Raw genomic sequence first — 25,650 nt, 5'->3', positions numbered from 1 at the left:
GTAAATATTTTCTAAATATTTGTGTGTGTGTATTTATATATACATAATAAATATACACAGTACACACACTTATGTAAACAAAATGTTTTATTTTGAATGCGATTAATTGTTTGACTGAACTAAAATATAATAATTTTTTTTACATACTTATATTGGACTCAAGGTCATGTTAATTCAATGAAAGTACAATTTATTAATCAAAAACATTATGTTTTTCACATTTACGCAACTTATTGAAGATCATCTTATTTGAACTGATGTATAAAATTGAAAGCAGTGATAGAAGTGCAATAATAAATGTCAATAACAGGCCTACCCTTCAGTTTCTGTTAGTTGTCTCTTAATTTGTTTTTTAACTCCTGAGCTTAATTATGAGCATTCCAGTAATTAAAGACACGGTGAGTAATTTAGTGGTTCACTGGCCCTGAATCTCACTTGTGCACGAATGCCAATGGTCTTTTCCAGCCAGAAAGTGTGCTGTGTGCTGGCTCCTTGATCAAAATATCAGGGCAATCAATGAAATGTTTGTGTTTTTATTTATTTTTGTCTATCTTCAATTGATAAGTTGTGTGTTTACTTCTTTTGATACCAAAAAGCTGTCACAAAGTCCCGGCGTGACGGGGGTGAAAGACTGTGTAATGCGTCTCACACAAGCAGAGCACGAGTCTGATGTTGATGATAACATGGGTCTCATTCGTCAATGCGCTGAATGAGGCTGATGTCAGAAGTGACACATCTCATAATCACAGCTGTGCTTTTGTAGTGTGCTCTTACACTAAATATTTGAACTTTCTATGAAGGAAAACATTCACATAATAACTGAATGGAAAACAACAACAACAACAACTGTGTTCCTAGGACTAGCCTCTTTGTCATAAACATTAGTTTGGGGCCACATAGCTGTGATTTTATTGTGACTTATTTTAAATGTTATATGTTTATACAGAATTACAATATTTGTATATTAGCATTTTACATTTCTGCACTTGTGGTTCACTGTTTAAATTTAATTCAGTAGAATTGGATTTAAAAAATAAATATGCCCAGAGAAATGCACTTAAGTGAAAAGTCTGACAGCTAGCCTCGAAATGTATAATTTTGTTTAATATCAAATATAAAATTTCTATTTTAAATGTAATACATTTGAATTATATTATAAATATAATATTTTTAATCATATAAAGCAGACAGAAATGTCTTTTTTTTAATTTTATTAGGAAGTTATCTTTTGTATTATATTAAACATTTTAAAATGTAATACATTTTGATTAGTAATATGATAATATATATATATATATATATATATATATATATATATATATATATATATATATATATATATATATATATATATATTATTTATATATAATCATATAAATATTTTTTATTCATTTTAGTAAGAAGTTATATTTTTATTGTGATTTTAAATATACAAAATAAATATTTTATATTGTATCAAATATAACCTTAAAATGTTTAATTTAATACATTTTAATAGTATGATAAATATTATAATACATATTTCATTATATAAATAATAATAATAATATAAAATATGTAATAAATAAATAGGTTTTGAATAATTTCACTTAATAATTATTTTGTATTATTACAATCATATAAAGCAGACAGAGAAAAAAAATAATAAATGAATATATATATTTTTTCATTTCATTTATTAATTTAGTTTTGTTTTATACCAAATGCAGCATTTTAAAATGTAGTCAATTTTAATAATATGATAAATATTATATAGTATTTTTATATGATAAAGCAAGCAGGATATGTAAGAAATAAATAATCTCAGATTCATTTTACAGAGGAGTTATATGTCTATTATATCAAACAAAACAGTTTTAAATTTAATGTACATTTTAATACTTGCTATGATGAACATTGATGAACACAGAAGACTGTTAACTAAGAACAATATATATCTGTTTACAATATTGACTTTTTCATTTTCATATTCATAATCAAAACAGTGATCAGATATTTGAGTCAGAGACTGTGTTTTTCTTCAACACAAGATGAGACTCGTCTTCATACTCTGGTTTTGAATCACTATGATAGTGAGCTGCTAATCAGAAGTGCTTCTGCATTAAAAAAGATGAGAGAATCACGTTGCATAAAATGTTTAAAACCTTTTAACTAACTCCAAACAGCATCGGCAAATAACTGACTAACTGCAAGACAGCACACAACAACAAAGCAGCGGTTTAAAGTCATCTTATTAATCATGTGTGATGATTTGCATTTCCACAACATTACCTTAAATGAATGGCAATGATAAACTGGACCATACCTCGACTCACATTCCAGACATGTCAGGCTCGGTGAAGATTTGCTGCAAGGATTTTGACTGATACATTTGCATGTTGTCTGGATCTGTAAATGTCTACAGATGCCAAAAACAGCCTCGAGGGAATGACAACCAAGTGTTGGCTTGGTCGGTATGCGGTTTCTAACCACAGCTGTTGACACTGAGATCATAAAACCTGCCTTTGAGAAGTTGAAAAGTGTATTTCTGTGATTTGTAGGCCAGATGCGCCGTGTTTATCAGTATCTGTGCCACAGCCACTGGCGTTAATTTCATTCGGGCAAACATTTGTAGCAATAAAGTGATATTTGAAGGACCCCTGTCCAAAATGTGCCTTAAAGAAGGGCGTATGGATTTTAATAGAGATGTATAAATTGATGTATGCTTGCATGGGATTAAGGCCAACGACCGAATTGCATCAAAAACATTTGCATGAAGTGCTTTTCATATGAGTTTGTGTTTGCTAATAATATGACTGGAAATGTAAAGTTTGGAAAAAAACACCTGCAAGTCATTTTCTCTTGCCCTGGGCTGACCGTTAGACCTTTAAACCCTCGTTAAAACTAAGAGAAAATGCTTCTCTTTCTATACAGGTGTCTTTAAAATCACAACAAAACAGAGAGGGGCTTATTTGTTCAAAGGTAATATATTAGGTTTCACTTTCAAGGCATGAAAGCATCAAATGTTGCCAAAAATGAGAGTATTTACTCAACCTCAGTCCATCCAAGATGTAGGTAAGTTCATCGGAATAGATTTAGAGAGGTTTTATGCATGACTTGCTCACCAGTGGATCCTCTGCTGTGAATGGGTGCCGTCAGAATGAGAGTCCAAACATTTGATGAAAACATCACCATAATCCATAAGAAATCCACTCCAGTCCACCAGTTAACATCTTTGTGAATCGAAAAGATGCAACAAACTCCATCAAGGCGTTTGGTTTTAGCTTCAAATTGTCATTTCTTGCCAAAATATGATTCACACTTCCTTCAGTGAAAAAGTCCATCTACTACATAACTTTTGTATTTTTCTTTATTTTACAAACACACTTTTTTTTTTTTTTTTGCTTTGGCAAGACATTAACTGATGGACTGGAGTGCTGTGGATTACATGTGGATGTCTTTATCAGCTGTTTGGACTCTGATTCTGACGGCACCCATTCACTGCAGAGGATCCGACTCTGATTCTGACGGCACCCATTCACTGCAGAGGATCCGACTCTGATTCTGACGGCACCCATTCACTGCAGAGGATTTGACTCTGATTCTGACGGCACCCATTCACTGCAGAGGATCCGACTCTGATTCTGACGGCACCCATTCACTGCAGAAGATTCGACTCTGATTCTGACGGCACCCATTCACTGCAGAGGATCCGACTCTGATTCCGACGGCACCCATTCAATGCAGAGGATCCGACTCTGATTCTGACGGCACCCATTCACTGCAGAGGATCCGACTCTGATTCTGACGGCACCCATTCACTGCAGAGGATCTGACTCTTGATTCCAACGGCACCCATTCACTGCAGAGGATCCGACTCTGATTCTGACGGCACCCATTCACTGCAGAGGATCCGACTCTGATTCCGACGGCACCCATTCACTGCAGAGGATCCGACTCTTGATTCCGACGGCACCCATTCACTGCAGAGGATCCGACTCTTGATTCCGACGGCACCCATTCACTGCAGAGGATCCGACTCTGATTCCGACGGCACCCATTCACTGCAGAAGATCCACTGGTGATCACGTGATGCAATGATACATTTCTCCAAATCTGATGGAGAAACAAATACATGTAATGTCATCTCATGTAACCTGAGGTTGAGTAGTAGTACATTTTCAAAAAATCATACATTTCGGGTGAACTATTCTAGTAACATTTTAGTATTTTTTTTATGCAGAAACAAAACAGCCTTAAATTGACCAGTGTCTGATGAAACAAATCTTACATGATTTTTTTATATCTAGTGCTTTTATTACAACAACTAAACATTAGGTCTGACATAGATTTTTGCTTCAGGACCCAGATTTTAATAGCAGATATCAAGTGGGCGCCCAAAACAGTCCTAAAATAGTTCATTTTTATTATTTGGTGCTTTTAGTACAAAAACTAAAAAAGTAGGCGCAATGACTCCCCTGAGCATTTTAAGTGCAGAATTTTGTTGCAGAACTTGTTCTCAATGCACTTTTTCTAATGATTCTTGGGAGATGTCCTACAATATTAATTCCTTCATAAAGCTCTCACTAGCCTGTATCACACTCTGCATATCCCCAAACATTCATTTCATTCTTCTAAAGAAATGCATTCTTAGTAGACACACCTTCTGTAGCTGTAGTATGAAGCATTTAATCCCAGCGCGTAAACTCGTGTCAAACACATTTCTATACTCTGATGTGTGACTGACCGTGGTGACGAGAGCGTGTCCCGTAATGAATCCAGCCATCATTCATGACAAGCATAAATCAGCTCTCAATGCAACCTAATCCTTTTCCCCTCACACAGCCTTGGGGCTTTTCTTCCTTCTGTCCCACACTCGGGAGCTCAGGTGTGTCTTTACAAGCTTCAGCTTTCAGAGTTATTACAGCACAGTCCATTGCTGGCAGCTACAGGTACGCGCTCACAAGCCCGGGACCACAACACACTGAGATCATCAGCAGAAGACGCCGTCTAATCACCTGCAAACTCTGGAAGTGATGGTGTGTAAGTGTTAAGTTGTTTCTGTGTAACCAGATGTGCTGCGGTATTAAGAGCTATACATTGACATGCAAATTGTAAGTCGATTCTCTATTGTTCTCTTTAGAGTATTGGACTATGATGAATCATTTTTGGTAGAAGCCGAAGCTGTTCAGTCAAGTCTAGTCCTACCACATGCTATTCGTCTTCATCTGCAAAGGTATGTGTGGAAAATATTTTGTTGCAGCTGATGTAATGATTTATTGGTTAGAGTCATAGTGCGAACTACGGGGGAGCTAGGGGGAGCTCGGCTCCCCTTAATAAGACATGGGCTCCCCTGAAAACGAGAAATCTGAAATTTTGGGGGGTCTCAAAAAATACTGACAATGTGAATATTTTTAAGTGCAATTTCAGTTTTGTAATGTGATTATGATGGCAAAATATTATTCATTCATGCATGACGGCGATTAAAACATAATTAACTTCAATTAAGATTACAGAAGGTGTGGGGGCGCTGCGCTGCAAATTCCACATGTTAGTATGTCATAGGTTCGTAGAAACAAAATAAACGTTGGAGGCCATTTATCGTGCGCAAAGTCCTTCCATTATGCAGTTATAGCATCATAGCTAGGGCAAAAAGAAAACAAGGTAGTTCAATTAATTTTGGTTTTATTAAGAAATTGTGTAGTGATGACGCACGACTGATTCACCTGCTGCAAGCACTGGTAAACCTCAAGCCAAGCCCACCGTGAAAACGCATGAAGCTGAAGAAAAGTAATTTCTGGGATCCTAACCCCTCTTGCTTTCTTGCTTCGAGTCCTCTCTCGCGTTAAACTGGAACAGCCAGCAGTGGAGACTGGAAGAGCCAATATACATGGCTGTATGTTAAGGATGGAAGCTTGGGGTGCATCACTTTGTAACGCGTTGTGTCAGGAGGGGGAAAAAATATGTGTAGCTCACAAATTTATTAGGCCAGACAAAACTCACGGAGGCGATTGACATTTAACAACGACTCGCGTTTTATTTCTCCAATCGAACTCGGGCAATTGTCTGTCCCATGTTCCACCGTCCACAGCGTAACCAAAACAAAACAGACAAGATTAGAAACAAAATGATTTCCAAACAGAGATTACCCGCATACATGGGCGATTCGAATCGCGCTTGTATACATTATCATACAGAGTGCATGCCGTTTTACAGGGAGCGCGCAGCTCTTAAAGGGGCCACATTTTTTTTCCACTCGTTACAATTGTAAGGACGCAAAAAACCTTCTTCTGTCTGAAAAGGTACCTGGCACGCACTTGTCTGAGGAGTGGATTAATGATTAATGCTCAGAACCAGTCGCGAAAAATTATATATAAATACAGGGACAGCATTGCACACAAGATGGCCATTGAAGTGGCATTAACTGAGCAAAAGGCGATTCTGCCAAATAAAGTAATTGAGGTCTAAATTAATGGAGGAGACCGCAACATCATTCAAGGCTGTCTTTCTGACCTATCAATTTGTGTCGATAAAGTATAATAGTGCATATTGTAGCTGTTATGTAGCTTTGTAAGTCATTATAAGTCCTTTTTTGAGGCACTCGTGTCGATAATGTATAATAGTGCATACACTTGTAGCTGTTGTAAGTCCTTATTTGAGGCATGCGCATGTGCACGACCTCGGGGACCTGCAGGAACCTGGGGGTAAGACAGACGAGGCGAGAGAAAAGGAGATGGAAGGAGGAGCGACAAGGACGAGAGAGGGGAGAGAGGAAAAAAAAAAAATCCGGTTCCCAGACGCACTGCTGCTCGGCCCTCCACCAGCTGGGTGATCTCCTCCGCGGTGCCCGGCGGTGGCACTGGACGGCCCTCGGCGGACGGCGCGACACTCCTCCGCCGCCCGATGGACGGCGACGGCTCCTCCGGTTTTGGGCAGCCGGCAGGAGTCCCCCGTTTCCTGCCCCTCCGGATTCCGTCACGGAGGCGGCAGGCTCCGGCCCCCTGGCGAACGGCGCCGACTCCTCCGCTCCCTCACGGACGGCAGCCGCCCCTCCATATCGTGGGCGGCCAGCAGCGAGCTCGCCCGTCCCCGGCAACTCGCTCCAGCCCACCGCCTCGAGCGTCCCTGGCGGCACATACCTCGCCAGCTCGAGGGCACCGCGGATTCACCACAGTGGCGAGGGATCTTCAGCAGCGCGTCCCTCCTTCTCCCGGGCTTCGGCACCACTGTAATCAACAAATCTCCATATTCATCGGGAAGAAGGAGGCGGGAACCGGCGCACAATCAAAATCATTTTAATATTCGAAAGTAAATACAAAACGGCGCACCAGCCCCTCACGGACGACTGGTGCGCACAAATAAAAGCCAAAACATAAAGTAATGTCCCAGGCCTGGTCCTCTCTCGTCCTTCACGGTCGTCACTCCAGTTTTATATCCTTCCATCTCCTACGTGGGACTCAAGACCGGCGGTGGGGCGCAGGTGTAGCTCATCTTCAATCACTACACCTGGCCTCACTCCTCGTTCCCACGCCTCTCGGCCTCGCCCCACTCGCCACACTAATATTTTAATTATTTTTTTTCTGTTAAAAATCCCAAATTGTAAAATTACAATATATATATATATAAATATATATATATATATATATATATATATATATATATATATATATACACACACACACACACACTTCATAAAGATCAACAAAAATGTTGCAAAATGTCTATAAAATATTACTATTACTATCATATATAAAAGATAAACTGTCCTATCCAGATAAAATAAGTAATATGAAATTACGTTTTAGCCATTTAGTTGGTTTTGAGAAAATTTTGTTGAGAGAGAAGTGAGAGTAGAATTTTACAATTTGTCATTTAAAAAAAATAAAATTACTATATTACAAATGAAATAACATATGTTTCTAAAACATCAAACCAACTAAATCCAGCTCGATCAAGTAATACTATCAGTTGGGTTGGTATTACTGAAGGCCCAACAGCTATGATGGCAGGCCTTAGTTGCATGACATTTACATTTTGCCAATTCCAGTTCTGTTCTGCTGTGTTGCATTGCTTAAAAGCAAATCTAATACTATAATGACTGTCTTGTTCTTGCATGTTTTAAATTCCCAGTTTCATCACAAGTGAGACTTAAACAGAAGCCCACCTGTACTCCCAGGGCTGTTGTCACGTATATACATTGTGGCTTTTCTTGAATGAAACTGGACTGGTGCATTGTGGTGAATGATCTATGCTCTGTAAAAAAAGACTCTTCGTCTTTGTGTCATAGACATACGGACACTGATCAAATTACAGGCTCATCGTACACTACTGAAGTTAAGCTCTATGTCTAAAAACGTTTCATATCCTGCTAAATGATAAACCCTAATTCAGATCAATTCTGATTAACAGTGCAGGTAGTGTTGATAAATGCCCTCAGTCGCTTCTAAAATCCTAATTATTGCTTGATCGCTTGTACTTGAAATGCTGATTGCAGATGACTCAATGAGAAAAAATGTTTTTAGAATTTGCTTTAATTAAACCGGTAGTAAACCTTATGGCAAGAGCTGCATGTATTGAGAAATATTTCTCACATTGATATTGTATCACATTCCTCCTCCATTAATGAATGAATTCCTCCTTTCTCTCTCCTCACACACCCGTTTGTCCTATAGGTCCAGCAATGCTGATCCAGATAAAGACATCGGCGTTCCTGCTCCTCTGTAAGTCTGCACCAGTCTTTGACATTGCTGCAAGCTGACAGTCAAATTACCCTATGAGCCCAATCATGGGAAACATGTGATCACTTGCCACCCTTGGATTGAATTTTTCCCCACTTGTTGACACTTGAATCCTCTAACATGCACAAGTTGTCTTTCATTGTATATTTCTCTTTAATTTTCATCACAAAGCCAGTTTCAACAAATCATGTCCTTTAGCAATTGTTCTGGCCCATACTTGTTTTGATTTTTTTATTTTTTTTTATTACTTTTTATTCTTGAAAATGAGTGCAGTAAACCAGGTGATAGTTACTTTTAAGCTGCAAATTGCAGCCACATTTCTATTATTATCTCTTTTTATTATTTTTTTGTAATTATAGAGTGTAGGAATTACTTACTTTGTAGGTCAAAACCCAGAAATGATTACATTTTTTTATTTATTGGTTTTTGGTTAAATGGTTGAAATCATTTTATTTTCAAGCTTTTTCTTGTCTTTAAAAAGTGGTTGCTAACAAGTAGATACATGGGAGGTTTTCTGGGACATTTTACTAAGAGGAAAAACATCTAGCCTAATTGTGTCTAATCACCCTCTTGCTAACTATTCTAACTCAAAAAGTCATTCCATTTATGCTGTGAATGATCTGCATATTCAGGCCATTTGAGAGAATACGTTTGGGGATTGGCCAGATATTAAAATTATTATAAATCCCCTTGTTATTTGAGGTTTATCATAAAACAAATTCTGAACTCTATTCCTAAGAATCGTTATTTTTGTGCATTGATTTGTTGGCATGCGAGATTTAATGCACAAAAAAAAAAAAAAAAAAATCTGTCCACGAGTTGTTCGTCTAAGTGAGAAAATGTGCTGTTGCTGCCAGATCTCAATTACTGAAAATTGTTTTAAAAAATGCAACTATAAATTGTCATGTTGTCTCAAGAAAAACCATTTTTGAAAGTCCACTGAAAACATATTGTCATATATTTTTTGGCATTTACAAAGTATGTTGAATGTACAAGACAGGACGTTTGAATGTGGCATATTGCAAAGCTCTTACTTTTACTAAACAGCCAACAGGCTTTAGTTTCATGATTTGCTGCTTTCTGTTGCTAGCCAATAGCAGGTTAACTGAAGGGAGGGGCATTCTCTGTCTAGAAAGCATTTGATTGGAGAACAATTTCTAGTACAGGTTGAGTCATCATTACGCAGCTAACTTTATTACTTGAAATTTAGCTAATGTAAAACCAGTTATAACTGAACTATTGTGATTTTCAGTGATAGCTGCTCCAGTCCGCCTCCAGGACGAATGTGTGGGGAATTCATGTTATCCTAACCTCGGTGACCTCATGGTGGGCCGCGCCGCCCAGCTCAAGGCTTCTTCAACCTGTGGACTCTACAGAGCACAAAAATATTGCATCCTGGGATACCTAGAGGTCAGTTGTAAAAAGTGCAACACTTCAAGAGGTCTCAATGTCAGTGATGTGGTTTAAAAGATGTATGTCTTCAGAGTATTAAACCAGAAATAGTAGAGCATTGCTTGTTAGGTTTGCAGGGAAAACCCTTCACTTCACTTTGAAATTCAGGGTTGTAAATTCCCCAAGTCCTTGAACCCTCAAGCATATACCTTTCCCTCAGGTCTCCGAGAATACAGTTCCATCCTAAAGTGGTGTCTTTTCAGCAACCACACTGAGATTAAAAAAACACGGCAAGGTTTCCCCCCTTTTTCAGGGTGGATTGACAGCACTCTAGCTGACCCTTTGGGTAATACCTACTAAAGACAAGTTGTGATGTGCCTCCCTGAGCTGTCGTATAGGTCATTACCTCTTCTCTGCCACAAGACTAATTTATGGCTGCTTCCATATTCCCCTTTCCTCCCACCTCATACCCCGGCCCTGTCTATACAGGTGATAAAGCTGGTATGTGGGTGTGTCGTTCAGCAATCATTTTGTATATTTACACTACTTTTTTTTGGCCTGAAGAGCCCAGCGCAATGGTGTTTCCAATAACAAGTGGTATAAATAAAAGGAAGCTGTAAAAACACTGAATGCATTTCAGGTTGGTGTTAAAATGAGATTATTGACATGATGGACAGCTCTTGTTCATACACGCCTGCAACAAAGACCCCTGCATATCCCCCCTCATTGTCCCTACTATATTCAGGAAATTCTTGTGAATTTTTGCCAGGAGACACCAATTACATAGAATAATACATTACTGCAGGAGCTTCTGCGACAGACTCCCTACTGTATGAAGTTTTAAAAGGAATAATTCATTCAGAAAATCTCGTCTTTATTTGTTCATTTTCTCATGTTGTTCTAAACCCATTGAAGTTTATTCTTCCATGGAACACAAAAGGTGATTTTTTTTGGAAGAACATCTTGGTGGGTCTTTTCAGCATAATAAAAGTGAATGACGCATGTGGCTGTCAAGCTCCAAAATAAGTAGTCCATAAGCACTATATTCCAAGTATTCTGAAAACATTCACTGTTTTTGTGTGAAGAACAGGCTGAAACATGAGTCCATATTCGATTAAATCTTGCCATCCATCCTTACTCTACTTACAATCTTTCAACACATCAGTTTTCTGAATCTTCAGTTTTTGATCCTGATCCCGGTTAATTTTCCTAAAGCTTTGTTAAGCAACTATGGTTGCAAGTTCCATAATTACCAAAATTCTGCATTTCACAAAACTATAGTTCCAACAAAAAATTTGAACTACTTTAGTTTGCCAAGAAAATGAAACCACCCTGGTACCTGGGGAACCAAAGCCTGGAAATAAAGCAAAACAACAGAGAACAAACCTATCAAAGTAGTCCTGCTTGTTATTTATAGTTATAATCTGGCATTCATTTGATCTCAAAATGCTTATTAGCTAAAGTTATTACTCCAACACCTACTTGACATCATTAACAACCTGTTACTCTATATTGTTGAACCAAAATGGATCGAAATACAGATATGCAAGAATGTTACTGGAAACAGCCAAGAACAGCTAGTTAATTTCTCAAACGATGCACTGCAAGGTGGTACATAGCTAAAGGTAGTGTAGGTGATTTCGAAGAGAGGTTAGCAATAGTAAGCCAACTTTGAAAGCATAAGATCCCACCCTTCCTGCAAATCACTCTCCAAAGCCACGCCTCCACCAAAATATATGAACGCGCACAGCACAGACAGAGCCTAACCAGCAACACGATGAGAAATCTTCCATGAATCTGACTGATTTGGTTGACCAGCCATTAATGTTAGTGGAGCAGAAAAACAAATTTCATTCTGTTCATCACACTAATATTATTGCAGATTAAAAGACTTTGTTGTCCTTTATCTACAAACTCAGAATGAGCACAAGTGCTTCATCTGTGACTCCAGGAGCCCCTACAGTCTCCACCACAATCCCAAAAGCCACCGCATAGAAAACATCATCACCACGTTCCAACCTGAACGCAAGATGAGCTGGTGGCAGTCCGAGAACGGTGCGTTCCTTAAACTTTCTTCTTTGCATGAACTTAATTTAAGTACAATCTTGCTGGTATTTAGACTCAACTTTGCTTCATTTAAAAATCCCAGGTGTCCATGAGGTCAGCATTCAGTTGGATCTGGAATCAATGTTTCAGTTTAGTCATCTGATATTGACGTTCAAGGTACGTTCAATGCTTTCCATGTATCTTATTTAAAAACTTGATTTTATAGATTTTTATTTTTTTTTATAACAAATGCTCTCAAACAGAGTTTTCGGCCTGCTGCCATGTTGGTTGAGAGGTCGAAAGACTTCGGGAGAACCTGGAAGGTTTTCCGTTACTTTGCGGAGGACTGTGCTAACTCTTTCCCCGGTGTCTCTGAGGGGCCAGCAGACAGTATTGATGACCTTATCTGTGATACTCGCTACTCTGGGGCAGAGCCGTCCACCGATGGAGAGGTATATTCACCGAGCAATCCTGAATTAATCCAATCTGTTCAGTTTACTTGTTAACATACATTTCAGGTTCAGTCTAACTTTGCTTTCCATCCAGGTGGTGTTGAAAGCCTTGGATCCCAGTTTTGACATCCATGATCCTTACGACCCTACTATACAAGGTTCATGTTTTGTGTGAAGATGTTTTGTTTCTTTTAGAAATATGACAGTAATAAAAATGTCAAGGCAGGATGATGCCTAAAGGCATGTCCAACAAGCAAAAGGCTTAATGATGAGCTCATTGTGAGCTAGGCACTTTGAAGAAATTACTGTAAAGAAAATATACACTATTCAAACCTGTCATAACGCAGTTTGTTCCACTGGTTCGCACCTGCTTTTCTTTTTCAGGACCCAAATCATAACTAATGCACTGATAGTTACATTTTGGCCGATATCAATAAGACAATAGATATTCATGTTACAGCCAATACTGATATTTTAAAATATCTAATATCGATAACCATATATGGTATCATTAAAGTCTTAAACCTCATAAGCAATACTTCTTATGGTCCCTAGATCTGATCACCCTGACAAACCTGCGAGTAAACTTTACCCGCTTGATCACCCTGGGCGACACGTTCCTGATGCGACGGAAGAGGAACCCACAGGATAAGTACTATTATGCCCTCTATGAGATGGTGGTTCGGGGGAGCTGCTTCTGCAATGGCCACGCCAGTCAGTGCATTCCCGTGGATGGCGCACGTGGAGATACCTTTAATGAGCCTGGCATGGTGAGCATACTCCTGCTAAAAAGGAAAAGCACATTTGAGACCTCCTTAATATCTGAACTGTTTAGACAGCATTGAGATTAATTGGAGATTAACGGAGACATTAAATTTCTCCTGAGCTCAGATAGTCTCCTAAGTATCTTCTTTAGTTTTTCAGAAGAGATTTTAATGTCTCATAATGTGCTCAGTTTATTAAAGTCAAGAAAAGTCTCAAGTACGTTTGAAACCGTTCAATTTTTTGAGGAGGGACTTTGAAGTATAGTCACATTCTTGTCTCTTGACACCATTTCTGAAAATGTATTTATTCTTTATAGGGCAGTTAACAAAAATTACTACCTGTCATGCTTTAGTGTAGTAGAAAGCCTTTGTTCTGCTTTTATAGGTACCTGTTTTTATTCTTAAATTACTATCTTAGTTTAAATAAATTACATATGCTTTGTTTTACAATCTTTTGATATTTGCTTTTTTCTGTCTTTGCTCAAGGTACATGCTAAATGTGTTTGCCAACACAACACTGCAGGGTTCAACTGTGAGCGCTGTCAAGACTTCTACCATGACGCCCCCTGGAGGCCAGGTGGAAAAACAGACTCGGATGTTTGCAGAAGTAAGTGGCACTCAGCCACTTTGACTATTGATAGTTTAAAACACAAAAGACAATTTAAAGCTGGAGGAACTCATTAAAACCCTGGGAGTAACAATGAAAAGCCATGTGTAACTTTACCTTCAATGTTTCAGGGTGTTACTGCCATGGTCATTCAGAGAAGTGTCACTTTGACTTAACACGCTATCTGGCCACTGGTGGGGTTAGTGGTGGTGTGTGTGATGACTGCAGGAACAACCGTGCTGGACCCCAGTGTGATCTGTGTGGGCCGTATTACTACCAGGACCCTCAACGCTCTATGCACGACCCCAATGCCTGTATACGTGAGTGACCTGGTGAACAATAAAATCTTTTAGATGCAAAAATAAATTATTTTATTGTATGTTTTTCATTGTTGTCCTCTAAAAATAATCATCACATTCTAGTGGAAAGGCTACTTAGATGTTTACAATTATTCATTTAGCAGATGCTTTTATCCAAAGTGACTTACAAATGAGCAATCCAAGAAGCGATTCATCAAAAAGAGGCAAAAAACAAACGAAGTTACTTTCCAAGATGCATTTAAGTCTTCCCACAATAGATGACTTTTCATTTCATTTAAAGTCTTGTGAATATTGTCATGGATTTAGCATTCCGGATGAGGGTGGGAAGATCATTCCACCAGAAAGTGATTTTGTGCCTCTCTGTGTTGGTACCACAAGGCTTCGCTAACTTACTGACTTTAACCTTCTGGAAGGGATGTAGACTTGTAAGAGCAAGTGGAAGTAAGAGGGTGTGGATCCCATTGCTGATCTGTAGCAAGCATTAAATCATGAAATTGATGTGAGCAGCAACTGGTAGGCAGTGCAGAGAGATAAAAAGAGGTGTGAGGTGGACTCTTTTGGGTCCATTGAAGTCCAATAAATCTGCTGCATTCTTAATCATTTGTAGAGGCTTGATTGCATGATGAAGTACAGCCAGAAAGGGCATTTCAGTAGTCCAGACTAGAAATGACTAGGGCCAGGACAAGAAGTTGTACAGCATACTCCATTAGGAAAAGCCTGATCTTTCTGATGTTTCGTATCCAGCTTGTGAATGTAATCCTGATGGCTCAATGGACGGTGGTCTGTGTGATCCAGTGACTGGCCAGTGTGTGTGTAAACAGAATGTTGAAGGAGAGCGCTGTGACCGCTGCAAGTCTGGGTTCTATGGGTTCAGCAGGGACGACCCTAGTGGCTGTCAGTGTAAGTGTTCTTTCACCCACAGGTTGGGAGCCAGCTGGCACATTTCTTACTAAATAATGTCTTAAAATGAGTTTGTATAGCTAAGGCTTTTTGCATTTACCTACTTGCAGAAGGTGAGCATCTGCTTAAAACTTTTTATCTGATCTTTATTCATTCAATACATGTCTAGTGTGTAGGTGTAATTTCATGGGAACTATACGTACTGGCAACCCTTGTGATCAAACTACTGGAACATGCATCTGCGAGCCATTTGCTTTCGGCCCACAGTGCGACCAGTGTCTGGTGAGCTGAACCTCTCCATTAGACCACAAGGATATAAACTTAAATAGTCATTAATGCTTTGAAATGTTAATATTCTGCTTTTGCTGTTCAATTTTCCAGCCAGGTTACTGGGGTCTGGGAAACACAGTCTATGGCTGCTTACCCTGTGACTGTGACATTGGAGGGGCATTGAGAACCGAGTATGATGCTACAGATTAATTGTTTACAATTATTTGTTTACAGATTGATTGTTTACAAGTCTGTATGTGCATATTCACACAGATGTTCCCCAGTGGATGGCCAGTGTGAATGCAGGCCTAACATGGTAGGCCCCAAATGTAGTGAGCCGGCCCCTGGATATTTCCTGGCCCCTCTTGATTTCTATATCTATGAGGCTGAACATGCAGCACCTCTGGTGAGAGACTGTGATGTAATTTTTGTACTAAATTATATTCTTAATCATTCATAAGAATGAAGAAACCCTCATGACTTAGGGTCATTTCCATTTCCACTTCTACAGTTGTCAATTTCTCCATTTATACAAGCCCCTACATTGGTCTATCCCCCGGAAAAGATAACTGTCCGACCAACCAAGCTTCCTCTCTGCTCCTCTACCCCAAAACCCTTCCCAAGACCTTATAAAGCAACTGATCCCCCAACTGCGAAGCCGTCTCCGACCCCATACCCCTATTTCACACTACCCATCTGTGAGCAATACTACAGACAAAGAGGTTATGACTTCAAGATCAGTAATGGCAGGGTTGTGGTGTTCAAGCGTGAGAAGCAGCGAACTCGAAGACAAGGCCAGGTAACGTTTGAACTGTCAGATAAATAACGTGTCCAGGTTACTGTATATTGTCCCAAAATTGAATGTGATTGTCTCTTTACTTCGTCATTCCTGTGCAGAGGACAATCCCCTTTGAACCAGGCTCACCTCTTCAGATCATCCTGCGACAGCGCACCCCAGATCGGCCCATCACTTGGACTGGACCAGGTTTTGTTCGAGTTCAGGATGGGGTTGGACTAAGATTTAATGTCAGAAATATACCAGCTACTCTTGACTACTATGTAGTTGTCCGCTATGAACCAGAGGTCAGCTAGTCTTTTCATTAAATATTTGAATGTGAGAGTTTGTTTGAAATGTTTTGGTCCATTTCACATTTATGTACTCAAAATGTTATCTTTGCAGTCCACTGACGATTGGACAGCTATTGTGAACGTTGTATCTTTTGGATCAGGGGATAGAAGTTGTCTCAACGACCCATCTGATAAAATGTTTACACTTCCAGCCTCTGGAAGGTTAGATTTTTGTATATTGTATTTTGAATATATTTAACATGTTTTCGTTGCGTGCTAATTTAGCAAAGTGGATTGTTCACCCAAAAAGGAAGATTCTGGGATTGTTTAGTTATGCCCATTCTGTTCAGAACGTGTGACAGTTTGTCCATACATTGAAAGTCAGTGGGGTCAAATGTTGTTTTGGACTCCATAACCTTTCAATGTATGAACTATCCTTTAAGAGCTCAGGTTCTTGAAAGCATTTTTCATGTCAAGCAAAATTATTACTAGATCTACTTCAGCTTACTACTTTTAACTCTTTACATACAGGACAGCCACACTGGATCTTCCAATATGCCTTAGTGATGGTAATAAATACCATGTGGACATTACTTTTAGAAAGAAGCCCAGTGCCGACCCTCAGATCATCTCATACATTCTGATTGACTCTGTAAGATTTCAAGCAATCAGACCTTGATTTTGCAAGATCATTGGAAAAGCTTAAATTGAAAATGATCTATCTTTTGTTGAGTAAATGTATTTATCCTTATTCACTTTCCATAGATGGGCCTCATTCCCAAAGTGGACTCACTCCCAAACCTCTGCACGCAGTCATATCTAGCTCAGTTTCAGCAATACCGCTGTATTGAGTTGGGCGCAGAGGCAGGACAGCACACCCTTTCTGAAGAATGTGAGAAACTTATTGGAAGTATGTCAGCTTTCATTCACAATGGTGCAGTGTGTGAGTATCATCTAAATTTACATCACAGATATACACATGCATTTAAGTCCATAATGCATTGTTACCTTGTAATAACTAAATGCATCTTTGTAAATCAACAGCTTGCAACTGTCATCATGTTGGAGCGTATGCCTCATCTTGCAGTAAATTTGGAGGACAGTGTCAGTGCAAACCCAATGTTATTGGTCGTTGCTGTGATTCCTGTACTCCTCTGACATATGGGCTTGGGCCAGATGGCTGCTCACGTAAGCCACATTCTCATATTCAGAGATGACATGATATAACAAATTATTTAAACAAACTTTCATATGAAAAATGAATACAAACAGAGTGTTTTAAGAAAATGGCACAACTAGATTTTTTTATCTGGGAAATTCTTGTTGTCATTGACTCCTCTAGCATGTGACTGTGATCCGTCTGGCTCTACCGCTGAGCTTTGTGACCAGAAAACTGGTCAATGCTCGTGTCGAGAAGGAGTAACTGCTCGTCGATGTGATAAATGTTACCCTGGTTACTACGGTTTTCCCCTGTGCAGAAGATGCAAATGCAACGGGTTGGCTGACATCTGTGACCTGGTCACTGGAGACTGTCTGGACTGCAGGGAACACTCCACTGGACCCCACTGTGAAAGGCAAGAGAGCATTTGATATTATATTGTGTCATTTTCAGTGTTACACTACAATAAATGAATCCTTACAAATTAAAAGGATAGTTCACACAAAAATTTAAATTCTGTCGTTAATAACTCATGTCGTTCCAAACCCGCAAGACCTTTGTTCATCTTAGACAGCAACACAACTGACATGTTCAAGGCACAGAAAGGTGGTAAGGATATTGTTAAAATAGTCCATGTTACAGCAGTGGTTTAACCTTAATTTCATGAAGCATAGAGAATATTTTTTTGTGCATAAAGGAAACTTAAATACAGTGATAACAGCAAAAGCAATTTGGCAGCAGAAGCGTAGCATTTTTATTTCACCAAGACCAAATAAATGAACACTGTCATATCCATTACCATGCTAAAATCTTCCAAGAGTTGTCATAATAGAAATAACTTAATTTGTGTTCGCCAGATGAATGAAGGTCTTACAGATTTGGAATGACCTGTAGGTAAGTTTTTGGGTAAATTATCCCTTTAAAATGGTCATTTTCTGTTCTAGGTGTAAGGATGGTTATGTTGGTGACCCTGTTTCTGGGCATCCATGTGAACCATGCTTATGTCCAGATTTGAACGGAAGTGGGCGCTTCTTTGCCATATCCTGCAACAAAGATCCATACTCTGGCGCTCCATACTGTGAATGTCTGCCTGGACATACAGGTCCTTGTTCACTCTTTCATACACATCATTTCCAAAACCATCAAAGAGTTTAACAGTTACCTGTTTGATGTAACACACAGTAAGGGAAGTAAAGATACAACTCTTTAAAAGAAAAAACATCTAACATCGATTATAAATTGTATCTTATTTTTGTAGGCCTAAACTGTGACTCCTGCGCTCATGGTTACTATGGTGATCTGAGGTTTCCAGGCAGCCGATGTGAGGAGTGTTGTTGCAACAATAACATTGATCCTCGCGACGGTGAAGCATGCGATGCTGTAACTGGCGAATGTTTTGCGGTGCTTACATAACACAGAGGGGCCGCGCTGTCAGAGTTGCAAACGTGGATACTATGGCAATGCACTCGCTCAAGACTGCAAAGGTACAGGTTTAAAAGGATACATTGCTCTATTATTATTATTATACATTTTATTTGTAGGCATCTTTCATGGCACTCAAGGACACCTGACAAAGTCGATAAAACATGGTGAAACAATAAAAAAAAAAAAAATTGGTTAATGTGGCCGAAATAACAACCCAAAAGAACCAAATTTTTCTTGTTTACTATTTCTAATTAAAAAACAATGACAACGCAAATGATAAACATTTTAGGGCTTTCACACGGGTAGATATAGGTACTAGCCACCAGGGCGGTCCCATGAGAACTAAATTTCCACCTAGGCCCATTTTCCTGGTTGAATTCAACACTGCCAGTAGTAACTCTAATGTGACATCAGCCACCTGACAACACTGAAAGTGCAAGTGACGTGACATTCAGCCAAGTATGGTGAACCATACTCAGAATTTGTGCTCTGCATTTAACCCATCCGAAGTGCACACAGAGCAGTGAACACACACACACACACTGTGAACACACACCCGGAGCAGTGGGCAGCCATTTATGCTGCGGCGCCCGGGGAGCAGTTGGGGGTTCGATGCCTTGCTCAAGGACACCTAAGTCGTGGTATTGAAGGTGGAGAGAGAACTGTACATGCACTCCCCCCACCTACAATTTCTGCCGGCTCGGGACTCGAACTCACAACCTTTCAATTGGGAGTCCAACTCTCTAACCATTAGGCCACGACTTCCCTTAAAAAGTCATATAGCACGACATTCAACAATATCAACAACTGTAGGATGGAGATGGCTTCACCCATCTGTTGCTCTTTTCCACATTTGTGGAGTTAACTTGTGTGGAGTAAACTGTGTGTGAACATGGCTTTTTAGAAATGGTGGCTGCCATATGGCAGTTCAGCCAATCAACATACACTTCCGTCACTGGTCGTTCCTTTTGTACTTGATAATACCCTACTCTGAAGTTAATTCCATCCCCGCAAAAGGTATTCCTGTAACTAAATTGTTCCCAGTTCCTGAGGTTTAAAATACAACAAAGAGTGGGTATTTTCACCAATAATTATAGCAACTAAGAAATAGATAACTTAGGGAAAACTTAATGTGGCCCAAAATATAAGAACATAGATTTTAATAATAAAATCCTAATCAAACAGAGAAGTAGTAACAGATATTTTCTTCAGTATTGTGATGTTTATCCTAGTGATTATCGAAGAAAAATTGGGCAAGCTCTCACTTGGGTTGTTAATTTGTTTGTTTGAGATTAGGATGTTGCAAAAATGAATGCGAGCTTGCAGATGACTGGGAAGGGGTAAGGTTTAAGGTGACTAAATGACTGGCTTATGTCACCAGATCTAGTGTGACATTTTGATGAAATCAAAAAAATAAATAACTACATGGATGAATTATTCACAATCAGATCTATAACATGCATTTACAACATAGGATAAAGACGTTTTTTTTGGTATTGGTAAAAATTCTTCATGTAAATTATTAATTGTTTTAGAAACAGTTATGTATTATTATTTATTACATTTTATTTGCCTTCATAAAACTATGGCTTCATAAACAACATATGTCATGTTTTTATTGTCTGCTTAGAGTGTTCTTGTGACTGGAGGGGCACAGACGACACCAAGTGTCCAGCTGGAAGCCCCTGTTTCTGTGACCAGGAAACTGGCCAGTGCCCATGTCGCACAAGTGTCAAGGGAACCCAATGTAATGAGTGTAAGGATGGATACTGGAACCTGGATGGGGAGTCTGGTTGTCAGCCATGTAATTGTGACCCAGAACATGCTCTCAACTACATCTGTGACAAGGTTAACATTTTCTGTTTATTAAATCATTCATACAATAAATTCACTTTAGAATTGTCTCATCACATGGATGGCTATAACGGATTTTTAGGCTTCACACCTACACTTTATGTCCTTCTAGATCACAGGCCAGTGTTTGTGCCAGCCAGAATATGGAGGCAGAAAATGTGATGAGTGTGGGCCGAATCACTTTGGAAACCCATATATACAGTGCATGTGTAAGCTAATATACACAAGAGTTTTGTTTTCTTCCAAGTCATTGTCTGCTGACTCAAACAAAATTATTTCATCTTTTGTTCAGCTTGTGACTGTAACATGGAGGGGACCATTTATCCATTTTGTGACCCTTACACGGGCGAGTGTTTGTGTAAGCCAGGAGTGATTGGCCTTTTCTGTGACGAATGCGCTCCAGGTCATGACACAAACTTTCCTGCCTGTGGACCTTGCCATGCCTGCTACCACCTCTTGGAGAAAACTGTCTCAGATGTTAGACTAGATATTGAGAGGATAGAAACTATAAAGCCATGTCCTGAAGACAATAGGACTACATCTGAACTACAATACTTATGGAATCTGTTGGAGAAGCTGCAGAGTCTGGGCTAACATGACCACCAAGGATGAGCTAGAAAAACTAGAGGAACTCTTGGCACGCATTAGGTAATATAGTTTAACACAATTTAATTGACATACTACAAATTTTCTGGGTCAATGAAACAATGCTCATTTTTATTCCAAATCAATTCATTTATTAAAATGTATAATTAAAATGACTATTTAATAAATATCTTCTATGATGAGAATGTTTTTTTAAAATGATGCAACTGGGAATGATTACAGTAGTCTTGTAAAAAGCCTACTTTTATCTTACATGTCTTTCTACTCACTCCTCAGGAATGAAACAGAGACCATTGACCCACACATAATCATTATTGATCCAACCATACTGCTCAACACTGACATCGACAATATCCGACTTGACTTCAAACATACTCTTGAAGAATCTCAGGGAGAAGGCAAAAGAGATTCCAGCGACAGATGTAAAAGCTATTAATGGTTTGTAAATGAAAAGAGTCAATGTCAGTGGTTAACAACATGAAAGTTGGTTTGGCAGAATCAGAGTGCCATTTGTGAAAATTATAACACTTCATTTTGGCTTTTAAAGGCATTGTGAGCTATTATGCAACTACTGTTTGTGTCATTTCTATAGATATTTTAAATAAGATCAAAAAGCTCTATGAAGTATTCACTGACAGTGAGAAAAAAGTGCAAGCAGCTAAAAAGGCCCTGGAAGCCTCCAGGAATACGAGAAAGAATGCTACATTGGAACTTGCAAAGTGTCCCATAGGAGAAATGGATAAGCTGGAGAGGAAAGTGAAAGCTCTGAGTGTTGCCAGCCTCAACGAGAAGGTGAATGAAGAGTAAAACATTATTCTGCAATTTGAAGAAGAAACATATGTGTATTGGCATTGACAAACTTTCTGCCATAGGTCTGTGGGGCTCCAGGCGATGCAGAATGTGACAAGGCAAAATGTGGTGGAGCCTCATGTGAGATTTGCGGGGGTCCTGCCTGTACAGGGAGTTTACCCCTCAGCCTCAATACCTCCAAACTGGCAGAGATGACAGAGAAGAACATTACTGATCTGCGCCGTAAACTCAAGGAAGCTGATAGACAGGCACGTCAAAAACATTCCAGTACCTTATTACTTTATAATTCGAATGCATATACTTTATGTGTATCTTTGCCTTGTTGTTAAAAGTGTCTATATCAGGGTCTCCAGAGGAACTTTAGGTTGTTTCTTTTGAAAAAGAAGCCACAAAAACAATTGTATAATTTTATCTTTACATGTAAAAGTTAAGCCTCATTCTGTTTTCTATTCACAGCTCATGGACACCTCAAACATGACTGATTACATCAAAGATCAAGCTCAGGACCTGATGGATAAAATTAATCAGACTAAGAACAAATATGAAAAGGAAAAGATTGACACCAAGAACCTCATTGAGAAGCTCAAGAACTACCTGAGAGGTAATGCATGAAATGAATCAGTTGCTAGCTTCTGGTAAAGCTTGCCTGGTCTTTGATCATATCCAGGCAGGGAAAAGAAACTGGATAGTTATTTCATCTGCTCACCTCAGGCAAATCGGTAGCAGTGTTTTCATTTTGGGAAGCACAAAACCAAAACTCCAAGCTTCTCTTTTTCATACAACAGAAGTCACAGTGACTAGTGTCAATGATAAATGTACCATAAAAGTAGTTCTCGAGCATGTGAATTGAGGAACAGATTGAAATTGAAATTGTCATTTGTTGTAATCCTGCCATCAGCCATAGCTCTCAAATCTTATTCACACTTTTGTTTCACAAAACATCTTTCACATGTGTTAAAAAAGCTAGCCAACTGATAAGATTTGAGCTATGAGTATGACACGGGTACAGCGGCAACCAATAGGAACGTAGAGGTCCACCACTTGAGATGATTCCAGAGAACACAGCTCTCATTTTTAGTTTCCAAGCAAAATATAGGACAGGTTGATTATTACTGTGGCAGGTTTGCAATAGTCTATGATGTGTCCCCTGTTTGCGTAAAGGGTATATAAATAAAACGTGGACCCAAGGTGTCTGAGATTGTTCGTGTTCCTGGTGAGTTGCTGATGTGCAGTAACGATATAAGAATAATAATCCAATGGTATAATAAATAATAGTACAGTAGTGCCAGTTTACTTTTAAACAAATTTTTTACTTTTAAAAATATTTTCAATGTAGTACTTTTACGTGAATCAGAGTATTTTGACAGTGCTTTATACATTATTAGGTAAAGGATCTTAATACTTCATCCACAACCAATATTTAATGAGGTTCATTTATAACGTTACCCTCATTGTGGTTAGTCTGCACAAGATCAACAAGCTTGTTTGCTTTGCGGCCACTTTAAATACAAGATTAGCATTCGATCTACGTCAGATCATCAGAGCGATTTTTGATGCTCTCGGCGGCTGCGGTGTGAACACACAGTAAGACTGAAAATAAAAAGTTGCGATTCTCTAGGCTGATATGGCTAGAAACTATACCATGGGTGCACTATTTCCAGGCGCTGTATAATATCACTGCGCCTGCAGCACCCATGGTAAGGCAGCAAAGTTCCTTGATTATTACGCCGGTATGAGAGTATAGTTCCTAGTCATATCGGCATAGAAAATCACAAACTTTTGATTTTCCATCGGTCTTAGTACATGATGTAACTACAGAAGAGTCAAGTTTTAAATAAAACTATTTGGTCATTTTTGAGTGTGATGCTAACGTTCTAATCAGACTCAATGATCTATGCCAAACTAAGCTAAAAGTGCTACCACCAGACCCGAGATCAGCTGAATGGATTCGAAAATGGTAAAACTCTACTGTTAAAAAGGGAATTGGAAAATTAGCCTATTTTCAAAAAAAGGTGTTCCTTTAATTTGATGTGAGGGATTAATCTGAAGAATAAATTTTTATTCAGGACAAACCTACAACACATTTACATTTAGAGTAAAATAAAATGCACATGATAAACTGTAAATTAGCAAGTACTGTATCTTAACAGATGAGCTGGTGAAACCAGAGGACATTGAGAAACTGGCCAATGCTGTGTTGTCCATTCAGCTGCCCAAATCCCCTGATGAGATCAAGGACATGATAGAGGACATCAAGCGGATCCTGGCAAACATCACACACTTCGACGATGATCTAGAGCACTTGGAAAACAAGCCAGAATTGCTGAAGACATGAAGGAGAGGGCCCAAGAAATCTTGTGAGGCTGCAGTAATAAAGTCAATGTGACAAAGCTGTGGTTTTTACCATTTCATTCTGCATTATAAAGCTAAACCTGTGGACACCAGTGTCACTAATCCTGTTTGCTTGTTGCATCACCAGGAACAGAACCAAGGCTATCAATGTGGGGGAGATAGAGAAAGCACTCAACGATACAGCAAAGGTCAATGACAAGATATTCAAGGATCTGAATAAGGCTAAAGAAAACAATGACATTATCAGGGAGAAAGTTAATGAGGTAATGGTTTATTTCGCACGTTTAAAGGAATTTTTACTCACCTTCACATCATTTCAGACGTGTACTGTGTAACTTTCTTTACTTTTTGATTTCTTGATTTGCTCTCAATGCACTTATTTTGAGATAATTTCTACTTTTTTCCCTTAATAAACTGCTTTATAACAATATCTCGTCACTTTTTAACAGACTGAACCTAAACTAAAAAATATTGAGGATAATTTGGATTCAACTCGTGCCAAAAAGTTACTGGATGAAATCAAGGCCTTGGAGAATAAGACGGAGATGAACAGAGCTCAGGGGAGGAGGCCAAAGATGCTGCCAATGCAGTGCTTGACATTGCCAAAGACACCGAAAAGGTAAGTCTCACAAGCAAAAAAAAAACATATATTCATTTAAATAAATTGTATGTTGGATTTACAAACATGCTTTCCAAATATTAACCTAGAAGATGGTACAGCTGCCTTTAGATATAGCATATTTAACCTGTCATAAGTGGATTGCTTTTCTCCATTGTTAGGATCTTGAGGAATTGAAAGAGCAGTTTGAAAAAGTTAAAACTGAATAGCACAACCCAGAATGTTAATGAAGAGGCTAATGAACGTCTGAAGAACATCAACAATAGAGGCAGAAACACTGGCTAAAAAA

General features: G+C 38.9%; 1 protein-coding gene across 1 annotated transcript; it reads left to right on the top strand.

The window, feature by feature from the left end:
- Positions 1-4,554: 4,554 nt before the first annotated feature.
- On the top strand, positions 4,555-25,361 carry LOC113070436 (laminin subunit beta-4-like; the record flags this gene model as incomplete). Its single annotated transcript, XM_026243718.1, is given in 38 exon segments — positions 4,555-5,018; positions 5,123-5,215; positions 8,652-8,699; positions 9,970-10,127; positions 12,029-12,164; positions 12,259-12,332; positions 12,419-12,607; positions 12,702-12,765; positions 13,163-13,377; positions 13,858-13,978; positions 14,110-14,298; positions 15,043-15,198; positions 15,368-15,480; positions 15,580-15,659; positions 15,742-15,874; positions 15,980-16,267; positions 16,366-16,551; positions 16,649-16,758; positions 17,068-17,188; positions 17,302-17,479; positions 17,581-17,724; positions 17,879-18,110; positions 18,640-18,797; positions 18,954-19,090; positions 19,092-19,179; positions 20,751-20,968; positions 21,087-21,183; positions 21,267-21,565; positions 21,567-21,622; positions 21,857-21,953; positions 21,955-22,018; positions 22,173-22,372; positions 22,453-22,638; positions 22,847-22,991; positions 24,541-24,696; positions 24,699-24,747; positions 24,870-25,005; positions 25,192-25,361. Coding segments are annotated over 37 exon segments (5,216 nt in total), but the record flags the coding sequence as incomplete, so codon positions are not given.
- Between the last annotated feature and the right edge of the window lie 289 nt (positions 25,362-25,650).

The sequence above is a fragment of the Carassius auratus genome, unplaced genomic scaffold (genome assembly GCF_003368295.1).
Source record: "Carassius auratus strain Wakin unplaced genomic scaffold, ASM336829v1 scaf_tig00004103, whole genome shotgun sequence".
Taxonomy (NCBI): domain Eukaryota; kingdom Metazoa; phylum Chordata; class Actinopteri; order Cypriniformes; family Cyprinidae; genus Carassius; species Carassius auratus.
Note: the sequence above shows the minus strand (reverse complement) of the source record. Positions and strands in the feature narration are given on the sequence as shown.